Raw genomic sequence first — 17921 nt, 5'->3', positions numbered from 1 at the left:
GAAGGCCACCTGTGATTTCTCAAGAAGTGGAAAACTTGGTATGAGTCTGTTCTATAGTAACACCAATTCACTGGAAACATAAGAAAACCTGTAAGTTTTACTTAAGTAATTTTGCAGCCACTTTTGAGTGAGGCACATGCAAATATATTGAAAGTTAGAGCAGATTTGACCAAGAGAAAGCCTGACGTGTTAACAGTGCAGCTTACTGTACTGTGCACTTCTTTTAACCTGTGCCTTGGGAATCCCAATTTCATTTTTTGTTTCATGCTCCGGAAATTTCCATTTGACAAACAGAAGCCTCTGACCAAAAATATCTCCTCTGAGTTATATTGAGTGAATGAACAGTGAGATGAACAGCTGCAATCCATTTCTAAAGTTCTCAAAGAGGGCCCTTTCCTTAGGCCCTGTTGCATATTAGACACTAGGTGGTTAAGATACTGTAAAACTTTTATCCATCTAGTCATGTGATGTAATTTTAAGATTACTTCTAATACTGTAAAAAAAAAACAAAAAAAAAAAAAACTGATTCATTGGCTCAAACAACTGATGGCTGTCAACATAGGCTATCCATTGTGTGGTCTGTATGAAGAAGTATTGTGATGCTCATCTATTAACATCATAACTGTATATTTTCAAAGTTGGTGTCCGTGTTGCTAAGACCTTGTGAGTGTCACACCCATCTGATGTTCAAGTAGGTGTATGAAAAAATGCAACCCGCCAATCGCTGCTGCTCGAGCTGCCCCACCAAGCCGCGTAGGTCGCGCAAGCGCCAACTAGGGAGCGCGCGCCCACGCGGACTCGATGGCAGGACAGGTCATGAGAGAGCTGAGCCGATGAGATCATGGAGCCTGCGCCGAGGTCGGACAGGGTACGTCTAGGACTTCACGGTGATGGAGAGGGGTCTATCCGGTAAGGCAAGAACAGGGTGTCTCCTGCACATCTGGACTTTCTGGCATTATATGGCAACATTATTTAAACAAACGAAACTGTGTGCTTGCAGTTTGCGGTGCAGATTAATTATTATGTAAGGTACCAAGCTCGAACTCACGTAGCCCTGTGCATATGAGCAAGAAACTAATCCTTCATGCCGTGGTCGTAGTAGAATTATTCTGCTTCTGTGTCCAGTCTCTGCGGTCACATGCGCAACGACCGTTTTATTCGTGCGACCCATAAAACTGAGCGCGGTTGACTTGGTAGTTTTAACGTTATATTGGCAGTATGTTGAGCTTTATGAGAGGGGCTCGTATGTTCAACATGTTATGCAAATCAACGCTGTTGCAGTAGGGATGGTGACTCGAGTTTTTTCTTCGCTGCAACAGCTGGCTGCCAACTCAGAAGTAAGTGGAGAAGCTTGGGGACCGGTATGAAGTGTTTTCTACTTACGGCATTTTTATTTATTTGTTCAATTTGACAATTTCACCAGTCTGTGCTTTCTTTCTTGCCAGTTTTGTCGTCCGTTCCTTTTGGTCAGGGTGGGTTGGCAAGCAGGTCTGCAGCTGCGTAAACTGCCCAGTTGCACTGACTTATGATACCTCAATTTACTCCAATAATGTCTGTGGACAAAGCCTCGATAGGAGTAGGCTAACATGTTTGCAGTTTCCTTGTTGTAAAGGTTTTAAACATATTTGTGTGTTCACTTCCAGTCACTATTATTCAATTTTTCTAATCTAGATCTAGATGTAAAATTGTACCACATTAAACACTGACTCCATGGATCCGTCGATGGCACATAAAGCTGAATTCATTGTCTCAAACAAGGATGGATAAGGGATTGACAGCTATGTTATGACTGACAAGCAGATTTAACCAATCTCTCAGTTGCATCCTGACTCCCAGCACCCAATCCTTTTGGATTAGAGGAGGGATTATGAATTGGATTTGCCTCTGCTTTGCAGACAGTGCCCAATATCTGGTCCATCACAGACTTGGTTGTGCTTACTTTGATTCCCTGAGGATATATTTTCCTCACTTGTATCGCTGTATGGGTTTTTAGACATTGAAGACAATACATTACCTTATAAAACTTTGTATGATATAGACATACATGCTTATTTTATTGTAATATGGGCACAATCATAACATGCTGCACTTTTCAAGTATGATTTAGCCTATATTCCAAGCATCTATTTTTGTCCTCTATTTTTAGTAGAAGCCTAAGGTATGTCTACAGCCTTGATATAGACTGATGATGAGTTTTGCAAGTGTCCCAGAGGGATCATGGATAATAAAGACTGGTCTTCCAATTTCCTCTGCAGTCTGCCATGGCCATAGCTGATTACACTGTTTTGTTCACTGTTCCCTTCAGACCTGAACAGATACTTGAATCCATGTGCTTTTAAGTGAGTAGATTTAGAGCTGTCCATGGTTCTGAAATGGTTGAGCTGGTCAGTCTCTCACCATCTACTGTGGTGACTGTGGAAGTGATCTGTAATGAGCAAAGGCCTTCAAGTAGCCAGTTTGTCAGTGCCACTGAGAATCAAAAAACATAATGTACTAAAGGCTGGCATAGTTAGTTTGATTTGTAGCCTTGGTTACCTATTCTTTCATTAGATAGTTTGTGATTTAAATAATACTTTCATCAATTTTAGATCTGTATTTTTTGGTTTTGCTTTGGAGAAATACATGTTTATATTGCTCAAGGCAAAGTAACAAAAGTAGTTTTGGTATCAGCACAGAAAAAGATAACAGATTCTGCTTGTGTTGTTTTTATTAAATATGATTTGATTGTTTTTCTCTCAATGTTTGTCTTACTTTTACTCAACTAGAATCCATGATGTCCTGCACAGTAGCTAAAACCACGAGACATCTGGCCTGTGTGTCTGGGAGCCCTGTAGCCAACATTCACTGCCACTGTCTTCTAATAGGACTAAATGAGACTCAAGCCCTAAACAATCAGGGATGGACAGGTGAAAACTTAGATGCCAAGAGGTGGCCTTTATTTTAAACGTTGTTATTCACTCTGGTTCCATAAAGGGACATGAAAATATTAACAACCTTAACAGTGTCCCCTAGGAAGTTGTCTTTTGCCATATAAAAAAATGCCTTTAAACATTAGAGCCAAGCCCACACAGAGCAAGCTGCCTGCTGGCTCAAAGAGCAGTGCGCACACTGATAGTGGTGCATCTCATTCACGCTTTTTAAGATCCCCTAAGGGGAAGGGCAAACAGGCTGTAAGTTCAGCACCAGGCTCCCGCTCAGGTCTAGAACCAGGATCTGTATCAGGTGGTTTGCCTGCACCAGCGCCTAAATCAGCTGGAGGTCAAGGGTCGGCGTCAAGGCCAGGTTCAAAGATCAAACCTGGCAAAACATCAGACAAAGGAGCAACTCATGGTTCAGCTACAGCTCCAGGGGGTAAAACACTGTCTATGGAGAACATCCAGTCTTTGAGTGCTGCCTATGCCACTTCAGGCACCATGTACCCCTGTGAACGGGATTCCTTGGAACCCTCTGGTGGTTACCCCAAAGGCACCATGACGCTGGGCAGGAGCACCAGCCGCTCCTCCTACACTGGCCGGACAACAGCTATGGGCAGCAGCCCAAACATCACCTCAGACAACTATGGAGACCAACCCTTGCTTTCTGCTGGGATGTCCAGTTTGCGACGCCAGTCTGGGAGACAGCAGGCTCTGGATTCATCCGGACGGGGAGAGGCTCCCACGTTTGATCTCCAGGCTCAGCTGAGGGAGCTGCAGAGGGAGAATGACAACCTGAGGAGAGAACTGGATGGAAGTAGGGATGGAAGGACAGGCCCCAGCACGAACAATGTCAACTTCTGGAGTCCAGATTTAAAGAGAGACAAGGGGGTTAGGCGAGAGGATGGCGGGAGGACCTCAGTTCTGAAAGACCCTTACAGGACGAACCAAGAGGATGTACAGGTGAGAAGACTGACAAGTTAAAGAGTCTGTTCCATAAATATTACATTTCACTTTCCACTGGTTACCTAACCAAATGCTCAACAAATTCAGCATTCAACAGTGAGTCACTTTCAAACCAGTCTTTTAGTCACATTTTTCAAAGGGTGGAAATCTAATTTTGAAACAACACTCTTTGATTTGTTCACTCACACATCACATTCAGACTTTTTGTGTTGACCCGCCCATCTCTTATGCACATCATACCTCTACCATCATACCTTTTGTTCCTCTCTTCAAGGTTGCATAGAAAGGCTTCTGTGCAGTTCATGTGTAAAGACGTTTGCCAGGCTCAGCGCCGTCTGTGTTTCCATGGGAACATGCCCTAGTGGCAGCCATTAGCCAGATTCTAAAAACGCTCACAGCTACTCCTGAAGGAATAGTGACCAGTCTGTCCTGTGCCACCTCTCCCTGGAGTCTGTCCCACTCACTCTGAGATGTTATCCATTTGTCTATCTTAAGGCTACTGTAGATCTCTGTGTTATTCCTCTCTTTTCTGTCATGCTGGCCTTGTGTTTATCCATTTGTCTTGTGTGGTATTTTACCTACTTGGGTGTCTGTATTTATCTTGTGGAGAAAAAAAGTGGTATTTCTCTGTAGGAAAACCTGATGGTCTGTACAAGATATACTTCATCCTCCTCTAATAATCTTTAACAATATACAGCTTGTGCAGTTTCTCTTGTATCTCTTCATTGCTCTCTCTCTCTCCTGCTTTTCACATCTCACTCAAGCATGCAAAAAAGTTTAATCATATCTGTACTCTTCCCTTGGACTCCTCCTTCTTGTAACCAAGGAGCCACCTCTGCATTTGTATTTATAGATTTTTCATCTCACATTGTCATACAGTGTGAGGACACTGTGGCACACACACCTACACACATTCTTCTGATTCTAAAAACAAAAAAAACAACCAAAAAACAAAACAAAACACAGGAAGTGTGAAACAGAATGTATGTGTTCCATCAGGAAAATAGAATCAGTTTTCTTTATAGAGTTTTGATTTATAAATATCTAAAAAAAATGTGTTTATCACTATCGTTATGTTCTTTAAGAGAAAGACTAATGCACACACAAACTCTCACACACACACAAGCGTTGTAGACAATGAATGTGTTTGCCACTGAAAATGGATCAGACCAGTCGATGTTACCAGTCTCTGTGCATCTCCAGACTTGTCCCGAATTCACCCTGCCTGTGATAGATGGATGTATTTGTCTGTGCTGTGCACCTTCAGACGGACTCATTGAACTTGCATATTACATGTCTGTGATTGTTGGCCTATTTGTTTTTCCTGTACTAACTCTCTTTTTCATACTGTCTCTTTACCTTTCTGTCTTGCGCATGCATTTATCTACCAAAACCTCTTATGTTATTTTGCCTCTACATTTATGATCTTTGAACCCTTATGTACCTTTAGATAATTAAACCATATATGCTTACATGTATTTGTGCACCATTTTGGTATTTTTTTTTTATGAAAATAGGCTCCTAAAAAGCAATTTTATTAATGCAATTAAAACTGGTGTTATAAAAAATAGTGAGGGGCAGATGCAATCCACCATTAGATTATAAAAAAGATCCTGCATGCTGTCCAAAGATCCATTAAATGCAGAAGCTATGATGCATCCTCCAGCCATCATATGTAACCTGTCAGAATATAAAAGAATGCTGATTTATCAGTTTTTGGTCATGCTGAACTCAACTGTCCTTGATCTCTCCCCTGCATTGTAATTAACACCATCTGTAATGTTTCTAGGGAGTTTAATATGAGTGAAGTTCATACAGAAAAACAATGTGGCACACACCAATTAGTAACATGTCCAATATGAATATCACTTTGATAATGTGGTTGCTGTAGCCTGGTAAGTCAGTTTGCCTTGGCTGATATATCTTGCTAACAAAACACAATGTGAATCATCCATCTTAAAAAGAGCAAAGACCTTTAGGCGTTCCTCTGTCTCTCCCTGTTCTGTTCTGTCTTTCTCTTTCACTCTCTTTCTCATACACCCTTTCTTATAGACATGCACACCTAAGGATAGTTTAGCGCCAGTTGATTATGAAAGCTGCATTGTTAGCAATATTGATCGCTCATTAAATTTTTACCAACCCCAACTTTAACCTTCACTGCCTCTCACAATGTTCACTACACTATCATATAGAATTTTTTTAAAAACTCAGAGCCCAGTTTCTATCAATTGAATAACTGTACCTCATGCAGAAGATGTCATTCTAACTCTTATCTGCTGTCACCTCACTCTCCTTTATCACCTCTACCCCCATCTGTCCATTCAAGTGATTACATCTCCCTTTTCTTTTCCATTACCAATATTTTTTGCCCTTGGAGACACACTGGGAAGAGTTGAGTGTGACAAGAAAACTTTGTAATTTGCATAAGGAATGTCACCTTTTCCCTCAGTGCAATGACCAGAGTTGTCCCCTAACCATCTGTTTGTGTGTGTGTGTGTGCGTGTATATCTATGAGTGTGTGTATATACATATGTTTTTGTGTCTACAGTCTCAATGGTGTGATTGTGTGTGTGTGAGGGAATGTCCACCCACTCTGACTTGATATTCAGTGCTAACGTGTTGCATTGATTATCTGTGCTCAACCTCGCCTCCCTCCTACATCTCAACTCTGTGTCCTTGGTGCCATCCACCTTCTGGACCCACAATATGTGAGGAAAAATTGGTAATATCTTCACAGATATGAAAAGCTTTAGAGTTTGCATCAATTAATCTTTTACACACTATATGCTGTAAGGTGTTTGTTTCTCTCAGTTGTTTCCCCATTTGTTTGATTTCCTTACAGCCTTTTCTTAATGCTCAATCATCAAGAATGCTCAGTGTCCATGGTTTCAAGCGAGCTGTGTATGTAAATTAGCATATTGTATTTTGTACTACTTTGCACTGCAGAATGTGGTAAAAACAGGAATGCTGTGTGAAATGTGTTGTTCTCCACAACACTTTATGGGTAACTTATTTGTATAGCTTAGTATAAGTTTCCAAATGATAAATGTATTGAATCAGCCATTGCCCCTTAACCTTTTCAATCTTGCTAATTCACTGAAGTGTCCATCCTTAAACATTCACGTTGCGCAGACAAATATTGTTTAAACCCACCAAAACAAAAACAAATTGCAATTTAGGACAATTTCCGATGTCTTTAAATCTCATGCCATGCTGCATTATGCTGCGAACTGCTTGGCTGCGGCCGTTGCAGATTTTTGATTTATCAATTCATTTTTCAAGTAATTATTGAGTGGCACAATTGGGTCCTTTTAGGCTTGGAACTGTCACTGATTCTTTTTGAGGTACTCTGTAAATTTGGAAAATTGTCATCCTTTTGTTTAAATGAATTGCAAAATTGTTTTCATCTGGAACACCATCACCATTCATCCTGTCTTTCCCCCCTTTGAAGTTCATCTCACTGCAAGCAAACATATGCCATTTGTGTTTTCAAGCATAGTACATTCTACTATTTAGCCTATGATTAGAAGAGAAATGTTGCCTCCTCATGGACAAAGTGTGTAACCATCGCCCCAAAAGCTTTCTAAACTGAGAAGACTGAAGCATTTTACACAGTAGTTTTGATATTTGGAGGATCCTTTCCATTTTGCTTTCTCTTTGGGCTTTATGCATGTGTGTGTCTTTCTTATATCACATTTTTATGCTGCAGCTTGGGGATGTCAGAAGAAACAAGGTCTGTTTTAAGTACCCCATCATATATTTTCTTTATATGTGTGTGTAATAACTTAATCAATGTTTTATGTACATGTCTATACATGACTGCTGTGTTTGTTATCGAATAAATAGACATTTTATCATTCTCTTCTTTGTTTGTAGCAGCTTCCATTAACAGTTCAGGAGCTTCAGGAGGAGCTGAGGGCTCACAGGGAGATGAACAGTCGTCTGCAGCACCAGCGACAGCAGGGGAACTCTGCCTCCAGTCGAGAACTCCGTACGGACCAGGACCACAGAGGGGCCCCCAGCCCTGGCCCCAGTCCCAGACAAAGCCCCAGCAACCTCCACAGTCCTGGACCAAAGAATAGCCCAAGAGCCAGCCCATCCAACACCTATAATCCAAGGCAACAGGAAGCTGACATCATCATTCACAGCCCTGGTTATGGCTGTAACACTGCAGTGGCCACGCAGAGAATCAGCCCAGCCAACACCCTTCAGCCTGGGCCAAGGACTAGCCCAAATCAGCCCCTTTACAGTCCCAACCAAGGTCCGCTGTTAGTTCCCAGCTGTAGTTCAGTGCGGCCCTGCAGCCCCTGCCAGGTGCCCGGGTGTGACGGCTTCTCCTCACCCCCTCCTCTGGATCCGTCAGATGAGAATTTCTTCCGCCTGCAGTCGGAACACGAGCGCCAGGCCAAGGAGCTGTTCCTGCTGAGGAAGACCATGGAGGAGATGGAGCAGAGAATCGACTCTCAGAAGCAGACGCTGGGTGCCAGGGATGAGAGCATCCAGAGGCTGCTGGAGATGCTTCAAGGCCAAGGTCAAAGTCAGGGACACTGGGGCCGGGGACAGAGAACAGGCATCATAACTATGGCGGCGCAGGAGGCTGAAGCCCAGCTGGAAAATATGCATGTGAGAGAGGTCTGTGTTTTTCTATATTTTCTATATCTATTTTCTATATTTGAAGTGTTTATATAATTAATAGTTATGTATCTAAAACATTTGTCCATATTATCAAAGTAATTCTAAAAAAGGACATGGTAGTATGTCAGCATTTATCATTTATCATCTATCACTTGAATAGGATCATGGGAGTTTTATGATACACAATTGCTTTGTGTTATATACACAGTTGCCTGTGTTAATAACACAAAGCAATTATTAAGTCAGATACAAACATTCATACAGTCTAGTGCATGAAGGTAAAAAGAAAACCAAGACAGCATGGTTTTTGATACCAAACATATTGTCATATACATGACACAGTATGTTTGTTTTTTCCATGACATCACTTAAATGCATTCATGATCTTTGATATTTTGGTTTTATGTGTATTTTTTAATTTGCATATTAATTTATGTAATTAATTAATGATTTGCATGTATTTGTATGTATGTACGTGTGTATATGTTTGTGTGTGTGTGTGTGTGCCTATTATGTAGAGTGTGGGAGCAGAAAGCAGCTCAGCAGGTCTTATCAATGGGCCAGATTAACATACGGAGAGCCCTAAGCCTGTGTTCAGCCATGCAATTTTACAATCTGACTCTGTTTGTTTGTGTGTGTGTGTGTGTGTGTGTGTGTGTGTGTGTGTGTGTGTGTGCTCGTGGATATTCACATGTTCATATGGCAGTTGTCTGTGCATTGTACATGACATTTACAGTATGTGGCATAAAGGGCCCTTATATACAATACAACTGTAAAATTAAAAAAGTTTTATTGATTGAGAAAATAAAAATGGCAGGCCTCCAGTGTGTAGTGGTGTAGCAGTAGCACAGGTGTGTCTGTATCCAGGCCAGGAGGACTCGCAGTAGGCTGCTCTGTGCTCCTCATTCCTGCCTTGTTTATTTTTAACTCCTAAATCTTCTTAGCCCTTAATTTCTCTACCTCTCTGTCATTGTGTGTGTTTGTATGCTGCGTGTCTGTGCAGGACTCCACTATTGTTTGTGTCATAATGTTCTTGTTTGTCTGCCTATGTGTTGTTTGTATGCCTCTATGTTTGCAGTGTCTAGTCAGAATGATTGCATGCGTACATTTGAGTGTGTGTGTGTGTGTGTATGTGTGTATGTTAGCATGCGCGCACATCTGGGACCTGTCGGCTTAGCGTTTCTACCGAGGACACTCCCTCTCTGGGCTGCCGGTGGCTGATGGGATATCCACCCATGCTGGGTGTTTGGTCACTGTGGTGATTTTGTCAAAGAGGAGTGTGAGTGTCTGATAATGCTAATGAAACCATTCCTGTGCGTGTGTGTGCCTGTGTGAATGTTTGGGACTTAACCATGCTGTGTGTGTAAGAGGTGAGTACCTGTTCACACACACTCTCTGTGTCGTGCTATTTTTAACTCCTTGACAGCTTAACACATACTGTGTGTGCTATGGTGGAGGGGGGTGATTGGTACTGAGAGGTGAGAGAGAGAGAGTGTGGGAGAGATGGGAGAAAGAAGTGTTTTTCTAACGTAGAAAAACAAGCTATGTTTGTCTGAATATTAATGCATGATTAATGAGGGAAAACACTCTGACCGCCCTGATTGAAGAGAGAGGTGATTGTTGTTCTTTCGTTTTTCCCCTCGCCTCCTTCTGGCCTCCTCTCCACTGAGGTTGAGATGGGGCTATGAAGTATAGTATGCCCCCCCCACCACACACACACACACACACACACACACACACACACACACACACACACACACACAAAAGCACAGAGGGCAGGCAGGTTCGTTTGCACAGTTTGTGGTGTTGACTTGAGCTTCAGTGATTAGAGCTCAAATTGCAGTTAGTGACCAGTAACCTTGCTTAAAGTGAGAGAAGCTTATTAGTTCATATGCTGCAGAACTATGTGTAGGTTTTTATTGTGTAGATTGTGTATCAGAGATCAGAGGTTAACATTTATAAGTATATTCCATATAAAATAAAATATGTTAATATGTTTTCATATTATTTTAGAATCACTTAAATAATACTAAACGTGTCCTAAGATCAACATATGGTTTTGTAGAAACTGTAATGAGGAGCAGGAATAATGTAGTGTTCAGTCAGGAACACTCGTCATAGATTAAAGCATTTACTGCAACAAATGGAAATACAGTTTTGCTTGGCACTGACAGCTCCACTCTAAAATGCTCTCTTGGTTAGCCAAGCAGGATGCAAAGCTAAAACAGGGAGTGCAAGGCAGAAACACCCATGGGTATACAAGAGTGGGCCCAAAGCAAAAATTGAAGTATTGAATTACAATTTAATCTTTGAGACATGTTAGGACTCTGAACTAGAAAGGTGGAGACAAATCTTTGCTAGCATCAGTAGTGAGTGTGGCAGGGATCATTGTAGGAGGGAGTCATATTTAAATAGGCCGCTTTGTTGTGAGTATGGCTGTAATTGGTGTGAGACTTGTTAGGAACGCTGATTCAATCAGTGTGCTGTCAGCGGATTACAGCTGGGGCGTATGACTTCTGTGTCCTGCCTGAATTTACACAGTTGTTGATATGATGAAAAAATGCACTGTCAAGTTTAAAAATAATAGTAATAATAATGAATAAAATGATTAAAACAAAGCAATAACAAATAATGATCATTTAAAAAAAAAAAAAAACCCAAAAAAACCCAAGCAAAAAAACCCATAAAAAAATTAAAACAAAAAATAAAACAAAAAAACGTTAGGGTTAATCTGAATAGTTCCTCGCAATTGAACAACTGTTGCTTAACTGTAAATTATGGATAGAGGGCAAGAATCATAATTGTCATTATTCTGTGTTTTTAAATTACTTCTGACACTTTTCACACACACATTTATCAATCAAAATGTTTTTCTGTTTTGCATTACTAGATATATTCACTTAAACTGTGTAGTTACATAATCTTAATCCACAAAGAAATATGTTTGATCCAAACCCAGTTTATTAACATTGTGGTAAAGAATGATCAAGTTGTCTGTCTGTTCAATGCTCTCATCAGTTTGTGTGGAGTTTGAGTGTCAATAAGTTGTCAAATTAAGTCTCCATGCAGTGATTTAACTTTGAGACACAGCCTTCTTCCTGTGAATGTCTCTCGCCTTTGTTTATGTGTCTGAGTAGTAATTTAGCCTTACATTTGCACTTGTCATAATTAGCAAAGGCAGGGCGGTCATGGTAGTGCTGCTGTTGCCTCTATTAGGGGGCACTACCCTTAGTTCTTTTGATTAGCTCCAAAGGAAGCCAGCCCAACTGTCTTCCATTACAGGGCCTATTACTCTCTTTTAAATGACCCGGCTTGTTCAGCTTGAGTTGATAATAAATGCCTCCATTTTCAGTTCACCTCTCCTTTTATTTATCCTTCAGACATGACTGAGGGTAGACGGGGGGCCCTTTTGCTATTCTTTTCCAGTATTAGGAGAACTTATTATGTTTATATTTGCATTCATATGATCTTAGTTTTGTTTTTGAATTTCCCAAATTTTCACTGAAGGGCTTTTTGAATCGAAGATGGGTGCCCATGCAAATTAGAGAAGGGTCAAGTCAAGGTCCACAGAGAATGGAAATCTCTTTTTGTCCTTTCCAATTTTTCTCACCATTGTACCACTCATGACTTACAGACCATGGCCAGATGTGAAGTTACTTGAACCAGCTGTCTGTGTTTATGTCTGGACAGTATGCTGGTGTGCAATATGTATGGATGTACAGCTCACTCCATCACTCCTTCACCTGCTGATGTATGTTGTCAGGGGATGGTGTGTAGTCTGGTGCTCTTGCTTGTGTTTTGTATTGAACTTTGTCAGCTGTCAGACTGTCTTAGCTGCACAGACAACTTAGAGACACAGTAACATCTATGTCAGCGAATTCACTTGGCAATTGAAATAGAAAGAATACACTTCACTTACACAATGTCGCCATCATTTGTTAAAACAGTGTGGAATCCACATGTTAAGAAGTGTATTTGAGTATGCCATATGAGCTTTCATTTCTTATGTTTACTGTACATTTCTTCAGTACCAGCAATGTCCACAAAGTGGCAGTGTTTGACAAAAATTTAACTATTGTGTCCATTACGTACTCTAACCCTAAGTTATGTGTGATGGCACACACACACACATACACATACACACACACACACACACACACACACACACACACACACACACACACACACACACACACACACACACACACACACACATGCTGAGAGGCATAAATCTGGGCCTAATCGACTCTCCCCAGCCGCCAGGTCTCTGTAGACCCAATAATAACAGCCGTTCCACTGGTCTGTTCCTGCCCAGTCCTGACCTGCTGCCAAGGGCGAGCACACACACATGCACACACACACACACTATGAGATTTTTACTTGGAGATGGCATATCTACTTTCATATGTATCATACTGCAGATTTGACGTCGTCCTCAGGGGCTCTGGATAGAGTTAAGGCCCCTAAGACTGGGTATGTAGCATTGCTCTACTGTTAAGGGCAAAGCACGTATGGCTCCCCTGTTTTTCTATAGTATGACTGGCTTCAGAAGTCCTGCTGCTGTTTTTGGCAAACGCTCTATGTCTATCCCCCCCGCAACCCACCCTCCCTCTCTTAAACACTGATAAAACTTCAGAAATTCAACTTTTTAAACCTTTCTAGCACCAGCATGGTTAAAAGTGGAAGCAAATCAGTCTTTTTTAAAATCCCTTTCCTGCTTTTTCTTTTTGCTCACTTTCTCGTGCCACCAGCCAATCAGTTGCAAAGTTTTTTATGTCTTCTCCTCTCTCCTTTCTCATCTGCTTGTCTCTCATTGTATGTTTGTCTGTCCATCCACATTTCCCACTCTCTCTTTCTTGCTCCCCAGACTGATATGCTATCTGCCTTGATTAGGTTAATTGGTAAAAGGGTGGGCTTTTTTGGGCTCCATTCTTGATTGGCTACTTTCAGCCTCCGCTAATGAAGCCCCCTCTCGACTAACATTAGAAGACCACTGTAAATACCATCGGCAAACACACACACACACACACACACACACACACACACACACACACACACACACACACACCAATGCTCCCTTCTCCCCACCACACCCCAGGAACCACATACTCGCCACGCTCTGTTGATCTCCCAGAATGTTTGAGCGGAAAAGTTTATCGGGACAAAATTACACCCCTCAAACCTTCTCCTCACCCCCTCCTCCCCTCTTCCCCCTCCTTTTTTCTCAGCAAAGCTTTGATTCCCTCAGATTAGACTTTTGTCTTTTCAAACAACCCTTTTAAGCCATTGAGCTGATAGACACATTTTCACATTTGTGTCAAGCAAATGTGTTTCTTTTTTTTCTCCCTTTTTCTCTCACTGATGGAGAAAGGATGGGATTGTGATTGATGAATGTGTGTGTGCGTGTATGTGTGTGTGTGTGTGTGTGTGTGTGTGTGTGTGTGTATGTAGGATCTGTGCATGTTCTTGTCTGTGCGTGGTGTACATGACACCATTGCCTTCAGGCTAGAATTGAACTTTTTGACCGTATCCTTCTCTCAGGATGCCAGCACTTATTGCTATAGTGTTACTTTTGATCCTATTCATTCCATATGCTCAGTGCTCTGACACATGTGGAGCAGAGATGACAGTCTTTGATGACATGCTCTCTTGCATGACTTAATTTCCCCCACTCAGTTTTGAGAACTGTACTCTTGACCATTGATAAGGAATTAATACACACTCTTTCTCAGAGGGACAGATAAATACTTAAATGTGCACAGGCAGACAAAGAGACAGACAAGCACACACACACTCACTGTAACACATTATGGTCAATAGAAGATTAGGGTTGTGGCAGCAGTGGGCATGCCAGTCTGTGGGAGGCATGCTCTGACAGCAGTAATCCCCTCTTTATCCACAATTGACATGGACAAGAGGATAAGAGCCTAGTTTTCAACTCACTGGGAAAAACTGGGAAGAATGGGAGCATTGGGAAATCATGGAAACCTGATGCCATGATCTCCCTGTATGTCTTACTAAATCACCCTCGGACTGATGTTGATTTTATTTCACTTTCTCTCTCCCTTTATCCACCTGTAACTTGGAACTGTGTCCCACAAGTGAAAGAGACAATTTTTCAGTGCCCCTGCTGACTTGTTCATTTTCCTCAGAGATGCTATATATTAAGCATTAGTCAGTGCATGTGTGCTTGCATGCTTGTCTGTGTTAACCCTTTTGTGTACCATAATTGGTTCTCCCAATTTAATATGGGCTTTTGCATTCCATTGCATTTTTAAACCTTGCTGAACTGAGAAACTCCACTGAGCATGTTGCTACCTTTCCAGCAGCAGTCTATAACATAATCAGGCAGCTCCATACTGTACAGTCATCCTGGAGCTTCTTAGTATTACAATAGTCTTCCATTGTTAACCATTCAGGAGGTCCACTGGAGCTGTTTTTTTCACTGTTGACACAGAGAGGGTTTTTTGGTGAGTGATGATAGCAGATAAAGTATCTTCTCTTTTCAACCAGACTCAGAGTCTACAGGTGGATGTTTGGGTGATGCTGAGGCTGATTGAAACAAAGCAGCAGCAGCAGTGATAGTTGTGGAAATACTAATACAGACCAATGAAGCAATGGCAGAATAGGCAAAGTAAAGGGATAGCTGCACATTTTTGACCGTTTAAATAATCTTTTCCATGGGTATGTTTGATAGGTGTTGCTGAAAGTAGGCCATGTCACATGTGAATTTGTAAAATGTAACTTGCCCACAGCTCTATAGTAATTACTGAGGCTTTTGTAAGTGGTGATATTCTATTTCATTATAGTATAATGAAGGCATTTCTAATACACAAAATAGTGCAACATATTGTAGCCAGGAAATGGTTAGTCCAAATATCAATTTGAAATGTTTCTAAATATTGCAGGACTCGTGCTCCATGTAGTTGAAGCTCTTTCAATTGCAATATTGTTCTTTCTCTCAAATGGACTTGGCCTAATTTCCCAAATGTGTGTGTGTGTGTGCGCCCACTACCTTGAATGTGTGTGTGCTTTTTTTGTAGGCATGGTTGTAGGTCAGAGCTACCATTAATTATTGAAGAAGAAACTGAGCGCATGTGCTGGCAGACGGTGTTGCTCAGCAAGAGCTTTAGCATGCCAGAGACATCTGCGAGAGAGACACAGAAAACAAGTGAGATATAAGAAATAGCAGATAGAGACAGATTCATATGACCTATAGCTGACTGTGTCTCAGAAAGACAAAAAAGGAAGAGCACAGTATAGAGACACGAGCGTCTGCTGTTAGAGACAGTAAGAAGTCCTCGGGAGAGCATCAATCCAGGAACCAGCTTAAAGATAATAGGAAAAGTATATTTGAAAAACAATATTTTCTTAGTGATAGTAGAGGATAATGCATCATTTTTTCAACAAAGGATATAAGTTATCCTTATTAACAATGTAATAAAAAGGACAGGAGAGGATAGAAACTGGGACTTGTCAGACTCAACAGTGTATCGTTTTAAGTGGCTCTGAAGCCGTGGGTGTTAGTGAGTGTTAAAGATGATGAGCCGCCAGGCTTATTTTTACCGGGTCCCTCCTCAGGAGCTTCATCGACGGAACCAGCTCCAGGCCGATCCGGCCAAGACCAGGGCTCTGCAGACTGTCATAGATATGAAGGTAGGACTTACTGTGAATTTTGAACTGTCAAGAGCAGGCAACATTTTAGGTAATAATTTGCTACATGGGGTGAGTGTGTGTGTATCAGTTCTCACCTTCATAAATATCAGTGTTTTTGCTTTTTATAACACCAGCAGCTGTAGAGAATGTGTTGATTTGTCAAACTAATTTGGGATCAGTGGGGGTTAAAGCTGCAGTAGACGTGATAAAAAGTTGATATCTGCTATTGTTATCCTGTTTCAGCAGTGTACTTTGCTCTTCCAGTTACAGGATGATTTCTAGTTTAGTTTGATATCACCTTCATACCAACAAATTATTGATGAGCACTACTGTAATGTCAGTACTAGTTGAGGATATGGCTTGGTTGTAAATGTGGACATAAAACATACATGCACAAACAATTTAAGAAACTCTTGCCTTATGTCTGTATGGCAGCCATGCCCAAGTAAAGTCCGTTATTGGCCCATGCAAAGTTGAGCACTTATTCAATTTGTTTCAAATGTCACATATGGAAGCTTTCACTCTCATCTCAGCCCTTTGAAGTCATCAGAGCTGTGAAAAATGCAGTTGACTCCACATGTGTCTGCGTGCACACCCACACACAAAGCATATTTAGTGTTCATTCAGCAAACTCTTGTTCCAAAAGTGGCTCCTTTACAGCAAAACCACAGTTATTTTTCACACATACTTTGTGATTTGTCTGCCTATTAACAAAGTGCACATGTGCTAGCCTAGGATGCCCACAGTGTGTTAAATGCAAAACCTGACTGTATTAATTAGGAACGGCAAAACGAACATTGCCAGAGGGATTAGACATATGAAAGGTGTGAGAGAGTGAAAAAGTCAGAGAGATACAGTAACAGTAACAGTGATGCTGATGATGTGGACAAGATATTTCCCTGCATTGGTGATAAATAAAACTATCTCCTGTTTCGCTAATTGAATATCGATACAACTGAGAGAATAGTGCATGTTCTTTGTCCTGTCAGCATGTAACGTTGATACTGTTTGTTCCAGTGTCTTTGTTGCCTGTGATGCCGCTTGTCTCTAAGTGGTGTATATTTTTCGCTTTGTGATTACAGAACACCTCCCCCCCTTTCTGTTTTGATCCTGACGTTATCTGGCAGGTACAGTAATGAGTGCTGATCTCTTGATCCTTCTGTCAGCTCAACATGGGCTACAAATATACAGCATTTTTCCTCTATCCCTATCATAAATCCCTCCCTGGGTTGGAATTCAGCAGTGTCATGTAGTTCATGTTACAGTGGTTTTGAAGTGCAGCTTTTATTATTATTATTATATGTCAATATTATGTATTCATATTGTTTGGAATTTGGTTTTTGATTTTACTCTGTGTTTTCTTTTGGTTTTCCCTTTACTCTCTTCCTCTGGTTGATATTTTTCTCTTTTGAGAAAGATTTCTGAAACGGAAACAGATAGCAATCAATTATTATCATACAGAAATCAAAGGGAAGTAATGGAAATGATTCAATAGCATAGACATTGGGTGGGCCTTTTGTATTGGATTGGATTGTATGTGTGTGTATGTGTGCTTTGGGTATGGTGGCTTTATTCCACCAGATGCCTGAATGTCTCACCTTGACTGTTTTTGGAGTCAACAAGAAAAATCAACATCCTTGCATATACTCTTTGCCTGTGTGATTGATTGTACATTATATGTTCAGGATGGTACATGAAGCACTGTGTTCTAGGCAGGGCTGATGTCAGAGGATGTAATAGAGGTCAGATGCT

At 41.2% G+C, this 17921-nt stretch overlaps 1 protein-coding gene across 1 annotated transcript in view; it reads left to right on the top strand.

Annotated features, from left to right (window-relative positions):
• The first annotated feature begins 3038 nt into the window (after positions 1-3038).
• LOC128357310 (ERC protein 2-like) overlaps positions 3039-17921 on the top strand; it is a 114636-nt gene continuing 99753 nt past the window's right edge. The window contains 4 exon segments of the mRNA XM_053317636.1: positions 3039-3875; positions 7588-7611; positions 7755-8510; positions 17252-17296. Coding sequence (XP_053173611.1) covers positions 3039-3875; positions 7588-7611; positions 7755-8510; positions 17252-17296 — 1662 coding nt within the window.

Source organism: Scomber japonicus, chromosome 4 (genome assembly GCF_027409825.1).
Source record: "Scomber japonicus isolate fScoJap1 chromosome 4, fScoJap1.pri, whole genome shotgun sequence".
Taxonomy (NCBI): domain Eukaryota; kingdom Metazoa; phylum Chordata; class Actinopteri; order Scombriformes; family Scombridae; genus Scomber; species Scomber japonicus.
This window is presented reverse-complemented; position numbering and strand designations above follow the sequence as displayed.